This window comes from Cucurbita pepo, chromosome 18 (assembly GCF_057944985.1).
Source record: "Cucurbita pepo subsp. pepo isolate OVF chromosome 18, ASM5794498v1, whole genome shotgun sequence".
NCBI lineage: Eukaryota > Viridiplantae > Streptophyta > Magnoliopsida > Cucurbitales > Cucurbitaceae > Cucurbita > Cucurbita pepo.
In genome coordinates this window covers 1717931-1735323 of record NC_141815.1, presented here as the reverse complement: position 1 = coordinate 1735323, position 17393 = coordinate 1717931, and the positions used below count along the sequence as shown (strand labels likewise).

The 17393-nt window shown below is 33.8% G+C and overlaps 1 protein-coding gene across 1 annotated transcript; it reads right to left on the bottom strand.

Annotated features, from left to right (window-relative positions):
* Nucleotides 1–359: 359 nt before the first annotated feature.
* On the bottom strand, nt 360–3898 carry LOC147786903 (putative disease resistance protein RGA3). The gene has a single exon (XM_087119457.1). It carries the CDS (start codon nt 3794–3796, stop codon nt 494–496), a length of 3303 nt encoding a protein of 1100 aa, XP_086975583.1. The 5' UTR covers nt 3797–3898; the 3' UTR covers nt 360–493.
* Between the last annotated feature and the right edge of the window lie 13495 nt (nt 3899–17393).

Below are 17393 nucleotides of genomic sequence, written 5' to 3'. Positions count from 1 at the left end.
TCTAAATTCAAACAACTACAATAAAACGTCAAACAAAATTAGAAGTGACCGTACCCATAAGAAATAATAACCGAGTCGGGAAAAATAGGTTAAAAGAACTTTAATTTGATAAACCATTTAATTTTTTAGATATTTGAATTCCTACCTAAATTTAAAAAATAAAAACAAAAAACAAACTTTTTTTTTAATTAATTTTTAAATTTTAACTTATATCTTGAAAGTATGTATAAAAATATATAAATGTTTATAAATTTAATTAGAAAACTAAATATTTCATAATTACGTCATTTTTTTTAAGAAATTTCATTGGAGTAAATGTCTAAACGTAAAATAGAATAATAATTTGAATAAAGATAAAATAAAATAATTTGAATAAAGATAAAATGATGAACTAAAATGTTACAAATAAAATAGATGATCTCCAAGAAAGCGTAGTAATTAATGTAGTAATAGAATTAGTACAATTGTTAATATAAAATATAAAATAGTTATTCTAGGATACACGAACGTTGGGTACATGTGAAACTTTTTCCCGTTCAACACTACCTTCACCAACTTCAAGCTGGGAACATTCATACACATCCAAACGATTCAATCTAGTTAGATTTGACATAGCTTCTTTCGAGGGCAAGTTTTTCAAATTTCTGCACTTTAATAATTCCAATGTCTCCAAAGATGTAACGTTTCCCAACCATTCTGGCAAAGATTCAATGCCATTAAAACTCTCAATACGCAACAATCTTAAAGAAGTGAGAAGCTCAAGTTGTCGAGGAAGTTGTGTCAAACTATTAGTTCCTTTTTCATGCAACTGAAGAATTTCAAGTGAATTGAAAGGTATGAATCGACTCCAATCATGACCCTCCATTGGTCCTTTAACTGTCAATGCTTTCAAGTTATGAATACCATGGAGCCCCTCCGGCAAATTATGAAAGTTTTCAATTCTTAATGTAATCAAGTTTTGCATATTTGGAAATGAAATATCATCACAAAAGTCGCATATCCACAAATGTTCGAGTGAGCTACAACATTCTAACCAGTTTGGTAGCTTTACCAAACTTGTACAATCACAAATGCTTAGAGATTGAAGCTTTAGAGGACTTCGAAAACTTGAAAATAACCTTGCATTCACCGTGTCAGCTTCCAACCTCTGGCTATGAGTTGTAAAAATGTTTGGAATATTCGTTAGTTTGAGACAAGAACGAATGGTTAAGCGTTCGAGATGAGGAAAAGTTGTACAATTCGTCACAGTAGCAACATCATTCCATTGCTCTAAACTGTCCATTCTCCAAATTTCAAATGTTTTCAATTTAGGAAATAAAGTTTTATTGTTGCAATAATTCCCGTAAAACTCGTCTCCAATACTTTTTACACCACTTAGGTCAGAAATTTCAAGAACCTCCAGTTTGGACAACTGTCCCAGCATTGGTAAAGTTTTACATCTTATGCAAGACCGTAACTCAAGTTTAATTAAGTTTTCAACAAAAATACCACTGGGCATAAGTTCACTTCCAAAGTTATCAATACGCAATGCTTGAAGGTTAATGTGTGGTTGAAGCCCTTCCAACACATTCAAATCATTATCACCACAGTCTTCTCTGCTAAAACTCCATTCAAATGATAGATCAAAAATATTTTCCTTCTCAGCTAAATTTGCAGCCATAGCCTCCTTTTTACTTTTGACTTGCTCGAGTTTTTGAAGGCTTAATTGACCTTTAAGATTTTTTAAAGGTCCAAGCTCCTCAATCTTATATCCTTCATCTGACCCAACTACAAAAACAGAAAGCGTTTGAAGTTGAGTCATTCGACTTAAATATTTAGGCATTTTAGTTGGTGAATAACCCTCCCCCATTTCTAAATGCCTTAAATTGACCAACTTTCTCAACTTTGTAGGTAAGTTCAACTCTGTGAGCTTCAAAGTCTGCAAATGGTAAAGCAAAACAATAGATTTTGGAAGCTTGCTTATTCTAGCATTTGAAATGTCAAGATACCTCAAATGTTTCAATTTACCGATTGTATCAGGCAATTCAGTTACGAACTCACCACTAATAATTAAAACCCGCAAGTAGATGAAGTTAGTGATCTTAACTTGATTACCAAATGGTACATTTTCACAACAATAAACTGTTCTTCTTCGACGGATCAAAAGAACTTTATCACCATGAGATTTTCCATTTGTTACAAGGTCCTCTCTCAAATGCTGATCATTTGAAATAGTACATGCGACCTCGTATATAAGATCATGCATCTTACAATATTCAACTTTTCCTCTCTCATCCTTGAGAACATCTTGAAACAAAGAGCGAGACAACAAAATATCGAAATATCTCGCTCCAATATCCTCCATCGTTACATTGCTTCCATTGGGTAGTTGAATAAACCCTTGTGCTACCCACATTTGAACAAGTTCTTCTTTAAAGAAGATAAAGTCTTGTGGAAAATTTGAACAGTAGGCAAAACATTGTTTTAATGAGGAAGATGGTAAACGGTCCACACTTAATTTGATTGTAAATAAAATAAGATCATCCTTTGGTAATTCGATTCTCACTAGATTTTCCAAACTTGATTGCAATTCTTCATCATTCTTGCATGATTTCACCATTCCTCCCAACACTTTCACAACCAATGGTATGCCACCAAATTTTTTAACAAGTTGTCCTCGAATGACATCCGGAATTACTCGTAATTTACCTTCAAATGCACATTTTTCAAATAAAGACCAACAATGATCATCTAGTAACTCCCTCAAATGATGTCTGTATTTTGTCTCCATAATTTCTGCAACTTTATCACTTCTAGTAGTCACAACGATAGCGCTTCCTATATTTTTATTGATCTTTAGCAAACAAGCCCTCAACTCATTCCAGAGAATGGGTTCCTCGTTCCAAACATCATCAAGCACAAGAAAATACTTTTTGCCACTGAGCAGATCTTGGAGCTTCCGAAGAATGACTTCCTTTTCATCTGAGCCACCAAATGTAGGATTCAAGGATCCCAAGATTGCTCTTAAAATTTTGTTGATTTTAAAAGGATCAGACACGCATACCCATATAAAAGTATCGAAATTCTTCCTTATCACTTCATGATGGAAAATCTCCTTCACCAGAGTTGTTTTTCCTAACCCACCCGTACCAACAATGGGTAAAACAACTAAAGTTTCTTGGTTATTGAGGGCAAGTAGGTTATCCACTATGTTTGATACTTCAGTTTCCCTTCCAATAACTCCAATTTCATCTGGAAATGAGTCTGTCTCTCGAGTTTGATTAAGATCAATTTCAGCTTCATTAGATATCGTAGCAACACATCCGGATGGACTTTGTGTAGAATTAAAGTCAGCCAAATTTTTAGCCACAGTTGTGATTTTATTTGCCATTTTGAGACGAAAAGCAAGGGGATTTTTGGAGAATGAAAAGAAATTACGTACCACCTTATATTTTTCGATTTCCACTTTGCGTCGAACGTCTTCATAAGCAAGCTCATCGAATAAAATATCAGCTTCGAAGATGATATCTTCAAGCTGCTTCACCCATTGCTTCTGGGATTCAAGGTTTGTCTTCATTCTTTCAGCATCCCTTAGGATGGCTTGCGCCATGAGTAAAGAGTCCTTCAGCTTAGAGAGTTCCTCCTCGTATCCTGATGCCAAGCCGATCTGCTCGGCCGCCAGCTTCACCGTCTTCTTCAACACTTCCTGTACGGCAAAGGTCCACAGGAATTCTGCCATGTTTGTATCCTTGGAATCTGAAAGTTTGCAATTTAAGAGAATTTGTGAGCGTTGGAATGAAGCATATAGAAACCCCATCTAACATCCTTTTATTATCTAAAGCGCCTCCAAACAAACAGTAAGGTTTGAAAAGTACAGTTGTCATGATCCGATTTTCAAACAAAAAAAAAAAAGAATAGATAAGTTTGAACTCAGTCAAAAAAAAAAAAAAAAAAAAAGAATATGTAAATTTCAAAAAGTTTAAAGAATCAATTAAAAAATACAGTTGTCATGATCCGATTTTCGAGACTTTGAAGCATAGTGAGTGACGTTGGACTTATACTAAAAAAATACTATAGAAATGGAATAACCCAAAATTTTGACTGTTACGATATAATATGTGCATGATGTGAATTGTTACGTCTGAAGGCATGGAAATGTTATGATATGACAAATTTGTAACATGAATGATATATTATCTGATTGACATGTAAAATGACGCATTAGCATGAAATACAACCCCAATACACGCTTGGAAGATACGATAAATGGTACGATAGGAAGAAAGGTGTAGTATATGGTAATGTCAAGGGTGTTAGACGAACACGACTCTCCACAATGGTATGATATTGTCCACTTTGAGCATAAGCTCTCATGGCTTTGCTTTGGGCTTCCCCAAAAGGCCTCATAACAATGGAGTTAGTATTTCTCACTTATAAACCCATGATCATTCCCTAAATTAGTCGACGTGACTTCCATCATCCAACAAAGGGAAATATGTTAGGACTTCCATCATCCAACAAAGGGAAATATGTTAGGACTTCATGTCTTATTATGTGCTCATGCATCGGTGGATACCCCCTCTCCTTTTACGATAGTATGGACGTGTACGTACGAGGCAGGAAAATGATCATTATGTTTACCATAATGTTGCCATGACGGTCGCTGTTCCTAACGGATGTCTGACATCAACACTTACTAAAGAATGCTCGTCAGACCAGACAAGAGCCCAGGAGGTGATTAAATCGACTGGTGGATCCATACTCGCACGTGTAGGTCGTATGTCGGTAAATTAAGTACACATTCAATTGCCCACTTATGATAGCCGCTGTAGGAAACAGGCTGAGTATTTCTTAAAATACTCAACTACTCAAGTCACGTGCTACTTCTATTTCAGGTAAAGGCAAGGCATCCCTGTACGGTTGACAACGACATTACAGTTCGAGAGCATGACACATCCATAGAGTGTTGGAAATGGCCCACAATCGAAAAATGTCAAAACAAACAAACAAACATATATGTCATGAGTATTTACCACGCAAAAAACACTAACTTGCTTTCTAAACTTTCTCAAATTAATAACCACTAACAATCTTCCTAATTAAATCATAAAACTTGGTCTACAACCACAAAAATTTGGCCCACAATTTGGCTCCATAAGTCAAAGTAACTATTCTACCAAGTCTACTAACAATTCTCTTAAAGTTACTTCATAAGTTAATGACTTATTCTACTTAGTAGAGTTTATAAGCTCACAGTCTTCTTCGTAAATTTGACTTTGTTTGAGATCCTTCACTCCCATCAATTTCCGCATCTCTGCAAACTTAACCCTTGCTAAATCTTTGGTTAGAATATCTACACGATGCACTCTAGTGCATACGAACTCCACAACAATATGTCTCTTCTCAACACATTCATGGATGAAGTGGAAGCGAGTATCAATGTGTTTGCTGCATCCGTAAAATTCTAGATTCTTCATCAGTGTAATCATAGATTTGTTGTCGACGTAGAGAGTTACCAGCTTTAGTTCACTTATAGTCACTTCATTCAATAAATTTATCAACTACAATGCTTGGCATGACGCCGCAGTTGCTGCCATGAACTCGGCATCATAGGAAGATAGTGCCACAGTTCATTGCTTTTGAGATTGCCAAGAGAAAAAAATTTCATTGAGATAAAACGCTATTCCTGTAGTGCTTTTTCTATCGTCAATGTCTCCAGCTAAATCACTATCGCTAAAACGGACTAGCTCTTCAAGACCTTGCCCTCTTTGATACTTCAACCATGCCAAAACACAAACCATCAGAGTCTCTCTGCAACAATAGGGAACATCTCGCTCCAAATTAGGTTAGAGCTTTGACTAAGGGGAGAATAGCAAAGTCATCGGTTGTCAAATTCATATTCCAACTCTTATTGTGAATCTTGGGTATGAGTTGTTATCGATGTGTGCTAAGGATCAACTTTATCTTCATACACTCGTCCTTGAGAGCTCCTTCTCGAAGCCCCATGCTAGGCCAATTTGCTTGCCCTTTACTTTCATTATCTTCCTCAATGCTTCCACCCCACCAAAACTCCACAAGAATTCTCTTATGCTAATATTATGTGGTTTTTCCGAGGAAGTAAGGTCCGAATTATTCATTCATGCATTATTTACAAAATGTGAATTCCTCACCATCGGAAACTTCAAATAAAATACAATAATAATATGTGTGCCTTTGTTACTTCAATAAGATGAAATGATGAACATCAACGCTACTTGGTACCACAATCAAAATGTTACCAAGAGAATCATTAGAGGATATAAATAAATAATGAAACTTTTATAAATACAATCGAAACAAAAATAACAAATAAAATTAAATTGAATCGAATCGATTAGAAACGGTGAAAAAGGTAGTAAATATGGTAACAAAATCAGTACAATTGTTTAAATACATGGAATAAAATTATAATTTAACTTAGACTAATGTAAATATTAAAAAAAAAAAAGTACAAAGAAAAGAAATAAATGTAAATAAGTGTTTTAAAATACATGAATACGGGCTACATGGGAAACTTTTGCCCGTTCAACGCTCCCTTGACCAAGTTCAAGCTCGGAACACTGAAATACTGTGAATTGTTTCAATCTAGTAGATTTGACCTGACTTCTTTTGATGACAAGCTTTTCAAATTTATGCATTTGACTATCATCAATAGGGGTGTACATTCAACCCAACAACCGGACCAACCCAACTCGAATTATAAGGGTTGAGTTGGGTTGGATTAGCTTTTCGGGTTGGTTTGGGTTCATTTTTCTGAACTCGAACTGACTGGGTTCGGTTTTGGGTTCATGGGACTAAACCCTCTGGTTGACCCGAGCCAAATAAAAATATATAAAATATACTAAGAAGTTTGTTTTAATTAAGTGTTTACTAGAGTGATATTTTGTCCTAACTTAAAACACTCACACCCGAGTTTGATGCAAATCAAATATATTAAGGTTAGGCTATTTCAATTATAATATATTTTTTTTTATTTTTGTAATAGTTTAGGACTCTCTTCCATTCATGTTAGACTATTTCAATTATAATTTATTTTTTATTTTTGTAATAGTTTAAGACTCTCTCTAATTCCATCAAGGTCAGACTATTTTAATTATAGTAATAGTTTAGGATTCTGTTCTATTAAGGTTGGGCTATTTCAATTATAATATATTTTTTATTTTCGTATTTTTATTATATATAGTATTTTTAAACTAATCATTTTTATTGCTTTTTTAATTTTATGATCTATCCTTATATTTTTCTTACTTTAATCAGTTGTGAACAAGTGTCCAATATTTTAGTTGTTTTTTGTTTTATGACAATGTTGAATTATGTTAATATGTTACAATTGTCTCGTTGTTCTTGATTGATTTTTTTTTCTTTTCTTTGTGAATAATTATAGATCGATTTGTGTTTGTTAGTGAAAAATAGTTTTTTTTAACAACCCGACCCCAACCCGATGGTTGTGAAAATTTTCGGGTTGGGTTGGGTTACCAATCTAACCAACCCAAACTTTTGGGTTTGGTAAAAAAAAATCCCTCAATCCAACCCGGACCATGTACACCCCTAATCGTCACTGTCTCCAACTATGTAATGTTTCCTAAACCTTCTAACAAATATTCAACTCCATCAAAACACTCAACACACTACAATCTTAAAGTAGTGAGATGCTCATGTTGTTTAGGAAGTTGTATCAAACATTTAGTTTCTATTTCACATAATATAAGATTTTCAAACAAATTGAAGTGTATGAATGGACTCCAATCATAATTCTCTATGGCCCATTAACTCGTAATGTTTTCAAGTGTTGAATGGAGACAAGCCTCTAATGACAACGTTTGAAATTCTAGGATTGTCAATGATGATAAGTCTCAAAACCTTGCAAATTTGAAGGGGAAAGATCCTCAAGAAAGTCGGCTATGCAAAAATCTTCGAGTGAGCGGCAAGATTTTAACGAGTTTATTAGTTTTATCAAAATTTCAAATGCATAAATATTTAGGGATCAAAATTTTGGAGGACCTTGAGAGCTTGAAAACATGTTTGGAATATTTGTTAGCTTGGGACAAGAATTAATGATTAAGCTTTTGAGATGAGGAAAAGTGGTACAATTTGATACATATGAGATTTTTTTTCTCATTGATCTAATTTGAGCAGGTACAAAATATCAAATCTTTTCAATTTAGGGAATAAATTTTTGCTATCGTGATAATTCCCATAAAACTGGTATTTGATACTTTTTACCGCATTTAGCTCATTAATTTCAAGAACCTCAAGTTTGGACAACTCTCCAAGCATTGGTAAAGTTTCATATCTGTTGGAGCAAAAAAGACGTAGCTCAACTAAGTTTTCAACAAAAATACCATTGGGTAGAAGTAAATGTGCAAAATTATGAATCCTGAATGCTTAAGGATTTTTTGTGGTTGAAGTCCTTCCAACACGTTTTAATCATTGTCATAACAATCTTCTCTTTTCTCGCTAGAACTCCATTTAAAATATAGATTATAAATATTTTTCTTCTCCCCTAAATTTGTGGCCATGACCTTTTTTTTTTTTTTCTTTCTACTCTGCTCAAGCAAAAAGTGCTCATTTTACCTTTAGGTGTTTTAAAGGTTTAAGCTCCTCAAATTTACATCCTTCCTCAAACCCAACTATAAACACAATAAAGCATATGAAATTGAGTCGACTCAATTTCATAGGCATTTGCTTAGTTTGGTAGAAAAAAAAAAAATGACATACAAAGTAAAATGTCATAAATAAATAGTAAATAGCTAAGTATAGTAAAAAGCTACATCTGGTAAATTTATATATGGTAGATAGTTATATATAATAGATGGTTATATCGGGTAAAACTATATATAGTATGCTAAACCATATATATATCTACTCAGCCCTTGCTTTGAAAATTTACTTTTTGTATTTTCTACATTCTCCGTATTCTCTCTTATTGTACATACTTGGAAATCTTTTAGCCTATATTCTCCTTGCATTTTCTCTATCCTGTTCTTTGTGTTCATCTAGATCGAGTGTGTGCGTTGTTGTGCGATCCTAACAACTGGTATCAGAGCCAGGTTGAAGTCACCACGATCTGTGAAGATGGAAAGTTCAAAGATTGGAATTGAGAAGTTCGAGGGATCCGATTTCAGTTTCTGGAAGATGCAGATTGAAGATTATCTATACCAGAAAGATCTTCACGAACCCCTGTTGGGAGTGATGTCGGATACCATGACCACGGAGCAGTGGAAGCTTAAGAATCGAAAAGCCTTAGGGCTGATCCAATTGACGCTATCCAGAAACGTAGCATTTAACATCATCAAGGAGAAGACAACGTCAGATTTGATGAAGGCGCTGTCGAATATGTATGAAAAAACATCGGCTATGAACAAGGTGTATTTGATGCGGAGACTGTTCAATCTACAGATGTCTGAAGGTGGATCTGTTGGGGATCATATAAATGAATTCAATATGATTGTAAGTCAACTGAGTTCGGTGAAAATTAATTTCGAGGATGAAATTAAAGCATTGATTTTGATGTCATCTTTACTCGAGTCATGGGATATTGTTGTTTCCGCAATCAACAGTTTCCGAGGATCTGATAAATTGAAGTTTGATGAAATTCGAGATGTATTTCTCAACGAAAGTATTCGCAAATGAGAAATTGGAAATTCATTTGGTAGTGCTCTCAATGTTGATCAATGGGGAAGAAGTAAACTGAAGGGCCCAAACAAAGGGCGATCAAAATCAAAGAATCGAAAAAAATCTTTAAATAGATCAAACGTAACGTGTTGGAATTGTGGAGGAAAAGGTCACTTTCAGACAGATTGTATAAGACCAAAGAGGAAGCAGAATCTCAAATCTAGAGATGATGATGATTCTATAAATTCAGCAGAAGACATTGGGGATGCTCTAATCCTCAGCGTGGACAGTTCGATTGAATCCTGGATTTTGCATTCATGTGCATCTTTTCATTCGTCTCCAAATAAAGAGTTGTTCCGGAATTTCAAGTCTGGAAATTTCGAGAAGGTGTATCTTGCCAACAACAAAGATTTGGAGATTAAAGGAAAAGGGGATGTCTGCATAAAAACTCCGGTAGAAAATCAGTGGATATTAAAGGATGTCAGATATATTCTTGGTCTCAAGAAGAACCTGATCTCTATTGATCAGTTGGACAACACAGGTTATGCAACAAAGTTAGGGAAGAGTTCGTGGAAGATTATGAAGGGTGCTACGGTAGTAGCACGTGGCTCAAAATCTGGAACCTTATACGCCACTGCATAGTGTATGAACATAGCTGCTCTTGCTAAGAGTGCTTTAAATTCAAGTCTATGGCACAACAGACTTGGACATATGAGCGTGAAAGGAATGAAGACGCTGGCTGCGAAAGGAGTTTTAGACGGTTTGAAATATGTTGATGTGGGTCGTTGTGAGAACTACGTTATGAGCAAGCAGAAACGAGTTAGCTTTACAAGGACTGCTAGAGAATTGAAGAAAGTGCGGTTGGAAATGGTCCATACAAATGTGGATCAAGGTTCCAAGACCACGAAGCAAGTGGGAGTTGAGCTTGAGTTGCAGGGAAACTCACCTAGTGATGTTGTAGAAGATACTCATGAAACTCCTGACACTACTGCTGAGGAACCAGATGTGGAGCAAGGTTCCAAGACCACGAAGCAAGTGGGAGGTGAGCTTGAGTTGCAGGGAAACTCACCTAGTGATGTTGTAGCAGATATTCATGAAACTCCTGACACTACTGCTGAGGAACCAGATTTGGAGCAAGGTTCCAAGACCACGAAGCAAATGGGAGTTGAGCTTGAGTTGCAGGGAAACTCACCTAGTGATGTTGTAGCAGATACTTATGAAACTCTTAACACTACTGCTGAGGAACCAGATGTGGAGCAAGGTTGCAAGACAACGAAGCAAGTGGGAGTTGAGGTTGAGTTGCGGAGAAAATCACCTAGTGATCTTATAGCAGATACTCAACAAACTCCTGAGGTTGTTGCAGAGGAACCAGCAGTAGAGCAGGTGACACCTGAACCGGTATTGAGAAGATCATCCAGTACTATCAGAGTACCAGATATGTATGTACCTTCATTACACTATATGTTACTGATGAAAGGGAACCAGAGCCCTTTGATGGGGCTCTACAGTTGAAGGATACAACCAAGTGGGAGCAAGCTATGGATGATGGGACGTCTAGAGTTTCAAAAATGCATTTTACTGAGGTTGAGTACGTGGCAATAGCTAAAGCTGGGATATGGATGACTGACTATCTGAAAGAATTGGGCAAGAAGTAGCACGAAGAGATTCTTTATAGAGATAGTGAGAGTGTCATACAGTTGGTGAAGGAACCCGATCTATCATTTAAAGAGAAAACACAGAAGACGATACCATTTCACATGCAGGTTAGTGAAAGATGGTGATGTGTTTGGAGAAGATAGAGGGGGCAAAGAATCCAACAAACATGTTTAAAAAAAATGTGTTGATGTTGGAATATTGAGGTTGTGCAAAGCCTCAATTGGTATGGTGTCATGAAGATGCTCATCGTCATTTGAGAATGAAATTCTTGGTCGACTAGATCAGTCTAGAAGTGGGAGAATTATTAGGTTATGGAGCTTTTTGCTTATTTATAGCTCAGTGAACGGTTATACATAGTAAAACTATATTTGATAAATGACATTAAAGTAAAATGTCATAAATAGTAAATAACTATGTATAGTAAAAAGTTACTACTAGTTATATATACTCATATTTGGTAAAGTTATATATAGTAAGCTAAACCATATATATATCCCCTCTAGCAGAGCTTTGTACTTTTTATATTCACTGTATTTTCTTTTAAGTACATCCTTGAAAATCCTTTAGCCTATATTCTCTTTGCATTTTCTCTATCCTGTTTTTTGTGTTTATCTAGATCGAGTGTGTGCGTTGTTGTGCGATCCTAACAAAAATCCCAATTAAATTATAAATGCCTTAAATTGACTAACTTTCTCAACTGTGTGAGAAGCTCTATAGTATTCTCTCGAAGCTTTAAGGTTTACATATTAAGGTAAAACAATACATTTTGGGAGCACATCTATTGAAGTCTCTGAAATGTCTAGATACCTCAAATGTTTCAATTTAAGGATTGAATTTGACAATTTACTTATGAATTCTAAAATTAAAACGTGCAAGTAGATGAAGTTGGTGATCTGATCTTATTGCGAATGTCAAAGACTACATTTGTAGTACAATAGAGTGTTCTTATTTTTTGGCTAATCCAAATATCTTTCTCACCCCGAGATATTTATCTGAACTCAAATTTTAATTATTCGAAATAGTGCATGTGGCTTCATGTATAAGATTATGCATCTTACAAATATAATTTTGCCTATCGCATGCTTGATAACATCTTGAAACAATGAACGAGACAACAAAATATCAAAGTATGTCGCTCCAATATCCTCCATCATTACATTGTGTCTGTTGGATAGTTCAATAAACCTTTGTGCTATCCACGTCTGAATAAGTTCTTTCTTATAGAAGAGAAAGTCTGGTGGGAAATTTGAACGGTCGACAAAATATTGTTTCAATGAGGAAGATGGTAGACGGTCTATACTTAATTTGATTGTGGATAAAATATGATTTTCATCTTGTGATGCAATTCTCATTAGATCTTCCAAATTCTATAGCAGTCCATCATAATTCTTGAATGATTTTACCATTCCTCCCGACACTTTCACAACCAAGAGTATGCCACCAAATTTTTTAACAATTTCTTCTCGAATTACATCAAGAATTATTAGTAATTCACTTCTAAATGCACATTTTTCAAATAGATATCAATAATGATTATCTGGTAAGTGCCTCAAATGATATCTGTAATTTGTTTTCATAATTTCTGCGACTTTATCACTCTCGATAGTCACAACTATAACACTTCCAACATTTTAATTAACTTTATTACTCCCGGTAGTCACAACTTATTCCAAACATTTGTATAATTGTCTTAAAAATCTAATCTTATGACAAGCTGACTAAAAGCGAAGATCGAACTATAAGATGATTGTAACATCATGATATGGATGATATCACTCTAGACATCTTTTCAGAAGACATCAAGGCAAAAGTAGAAAAGGACAACCAAGCCAAGTGTACAAGGAATCTCTAAGGTAGGGTGGAATCGAATTATACGTGTAATAGTCCAAAAATAAATAAATAAATAAATAAATAAATAAATAAATAAATAAATAAATAAAGAGATAAACAAATAAAAATAATTATAAAAAAAAGAGTACGTTAACAAAAAAAAAAAATAAATAAATAAATAAACAAAAAAAAAAAAACAATAAACAACCTTCCCCACTTCTCTCCACTAACCTATCATCACTTCCCCTAATTATCTCTCCTCAACCCATCTTTACCCATAAAGTCACACTTACTTCAAAAAGAAACATGAAAAAACAACAATTGTCAAGATATACTTCAAGAAAAAATGAGGATGGTCTTTACCCAGTTAAGATTCACCTGTAGGAGATTTACCTCGAGATAGATGTGATCAGTAAAGCATATAATAAATCTTCATTTCCTTTTATCCTATTTATTTTTTAGAAATCACAGCTCATTGTATCTTCATTAAATTATTTTAATGGTTTAGCTTTGAGTTAGAAACTAAATGTCAATCTTTATACCCATTCTAGTAAATTATGTCAGATTAGTAATATTAGATTAAATTTATATTAGTAGCCAAATGAATATATTAAAAATAAGATCGGCAAAGCAAATTTGTAAACAAAAGAAAACATGGAGATAAAAAGAAAGATTTGGAACACCAATCTACTACAAATTTAGAATATATGTCAACATAATTAAAAGACAATAGAGTAAATACATATAAAAAATAAAAAATAAAATCTAGAATTAAAAAACTTAAACTTAATACAGAGAGAAAAGTAAATACAGAGGGCATGAAAGCAGAGAATAACTTGAAATAACTACAATAACCATAGAAAATAAGATTTTTAATAAAAATATAGTTACAAATATATAATATTTCAAGACTTTTAACAATGACCAATGTAAATTAGATAAATAATTTTATAGAGTTCAAACTTGAAACTGATGCCATGGGCTCACATAGGTTGACTTGGATTTCAAGGGACATAATCGAAATTTCATTAAAGATGTATTTGTGACAACAACATAAGCTAACCAGGTAAGTGCCTTTACTATCGGCAAGGTTATATTAGATGTTGATACGTGCCCCGTAGTTCTCCACGTGTCATATATATTGATATATGCGAATGTCTATGGATCGATATGTTTCTTATATGTTATGTATATGTTATAATATGTGAATTGTATGATAATAATTATGGTACGATGTGTTCAATGATGTGTTTGAGATAGGACATGAGAAGGATGCACAAAACGAAATGTAATGATAGGAGTAAAATACGTTCATGAAACGTTAAGGTTAGGTTACATACCAGAGTGCTATGGATAGGAAAGATTGATGAAAGAATACGATTAGGTTATGGGTAGAAAGGGATAGGTTTGTGATAGATTGATAGAACGATAGCGTTAGGATACGTTCCTGTGATGATATGACAAAGGTACGTAACGATATGACTGTGATAGGTATAAGAACGTTAAGGCTATGATAAGTTAGGGAACGATATGACCACAAAATGTTTATGATATGACATGTTTATGATACAATATATTGTGATGTGATATGTTATGTTATGTTTTTATTGTTTTGTGTGATCGTGGAGGTAATTATTGTATGAATCGCACGTTATGAAATGACATGTTAAAAGCATGGAGAGTTATGTTATGTTTTCTAAATTGTATGTATACAGCATGTTATGAATGACATGGTATCACGATAAATGAAATTAAATATAACCCCGTTAGAATTATGCATGAGAACTGAAAAATGAGAAAAGATATGATATGAATGTAAAACGATAGCGGAATATGTCGAAAATGGGAAAATATTGGGACCTCATGCATTATGTTGCTCAATGCATTGGGGGATACCCCTATTTCATCACGATGGGCAGGGGTACGATCATTATGTTTTACATAATGCTGCGAACAGGGGCACGATCATTTTGTTTTACATAATGTTGCCATGGCGGTTACTAGTTCTAACGGGTGTCTGGTCTAAGGAGTTCCTAGAGTATGCTCACCCGACAAGGAAAGTAGCCCAGCGGTGCGCGAACTGACTGGTGAGTCCATACTCGCACGTATGGACTGTGTGTAAAGTATATGGTACACATCCAAGTTACACGTTAGGACAGTACCGTAGGAAAATAGATTGAAATGATAGGTCTCGTCATTGCATTCACATGTTCTTGCATTTAACCCGCAATAGTGGGGTCACTTACTAAGTATTTCTTTAAATACTCAAGTCATGTGCTACTATATTTTTTAGGTTAAGGCAAGACATTCCCGCTGACGATAACATCGCAATTCGAGACCATGGCACATGTAGAGTGTAGTGGTATTTATTTTCTAAGACTAGGCTAGAATAAGATGTTTTTAATTTAAATGTTTATTTATTTTATTTAGCTTTTTGTTGTGTAGTTTTAAAGGTGTTTTCGAAACACGTAAGTCTATGACTGTGTTTTAAGACAAATGTTACTTTTTATGGAATTTAAATGAAGTCTTTTCACATTCAATATTCATTATATGTATTCAGTAGCGAGTAGCGACCTTAAATTAAGTAGAAAAATTTGGATTGTTACACTATATGACATTATATTATCATTATATTATTTCATGTGGACCCTAAATCATTGGTTTAGTGGAAAATTCAAAAAGAAAATCCTTATAAAATTATCTATCAAGACCTCCACTATTTTTCGAAATTCGTGATTGATATTGAAGATGACTCACCATGTCCTGTGTTCCCAAACCTTTATCACCTTTCCCCTTTAGGTTGTGCCTTTCATCATTAGATCATTTCATTCTTTGTTTCCTTTCAAAGCTCTGGTCTAATACCTTGCTTAATACACTAACTAGCTTGTCCAAGGTTTGGCAACTTTTTCTTCGAGTTAAGAACACTAACAATTTCTTAATTAAATTACAAAACTTGGTCCAAAGTTTGGCAACTACTACCGATTCTCCTACACTTGCTCCATAAGTTAGTAGCTTTGCAGGAGGATCAGGGTTCCTGATCAGTTCTCACTGCTCTTAACCGTTTCGCATGAAAAAAGTGTCCCCACGTCGTACAACCCATTAGCTACATGAGAAAGGGTTGGGTAGCACACCCCCAATAAGAGGGACTATCATGAGCGATGAGAGCCTATGAGTATTTCTTATTGGGTATATTTATACATTTACTCTCTATTGTTTTTAAGGTATTCTCAGGCTGCTGGTTGAGGTGGAGAAGCGTCCGAGAGCTACACCGTCACAAAAGGGGTCGTTACGAAGCGTCAGTCCATTTCTGGAATTGAGTGTTTTTTTATCTCATTTTATAATTGTATCCCAAACTCTTTTTTCCGTTTGTAATAAATTTGAACAACAACCTCTTGTAATCATATTTTTGTTTTGTATTTTATTTTGATGTTATTTATCTCTTCGTTTAAATTTTTCGAATTTTCTTATGTTATTTTATTTTATTTTTACTTTTATTTATTTCATTTTCATCTTTTCTTAATCTTGATCAAAATTTAGAAGTCTCGAAATTTGAGTATAACTCTCGTTTGGTAAGCTAAATTTTAAGTGACTTGTAAGTTGAATCAAGAACAACTTTCTAACCTAGTTGTTAAATTTTAAGTGGCATACTAATTAATTCCGAACAAATTTTCAACCTAATTCAAATGAAATATTAACTTTATCACTCATATATCGATTAAAGTTAGGTTTTTCTTATTTTATTTTTGTTAAAGTATCCTAGTAATCTAAATCTTCTTAATATATTCTAAATTGCATAATACTCTAAAAAAATCAACAAACTAATCTATTAATTAATAAAGATACAACATCTATGTTCATAGATTACAAGTTTGAATCTTCTTCTACAGGTTGGGAACATATTATCCTAATTAATACTCTAAATTCAAACAACTACAATAAAACGTCAAACAAAATTAGAAGTGACCGTACCCATAAGAAATAATAACCGAGTCGGGAAAAATAGGTTAAAAGAACTTTAATTTGATAAACCATTTAATTTTTTAGATATTTGAATTCCTACCTAAATTTAAAAAATAAAAACAAAAAACAAACTTTTTTTTTAATTAATTTTTAAATTTTAACTTATATCTTGAAAGTATGTATAAAAATATATAAATGTTTATAAATTTAATTAGAAAACTAAATATTTCATAATTACGTCATTTTTTTTAAGAAATTTCATTGGAGTAAATGTCTAAACGTAAAATAGAATAATAATTTGAATAAAGATAAAA

Coding starts and splice junctions, on each gene's coding strand:
- LOC147786903 (XM_087119457.1), bottom strand. CDS start 3,796: ATGGGGTTTCTATATGCTTCATTCCAACGCTCACAAATTCTCTTAAAT.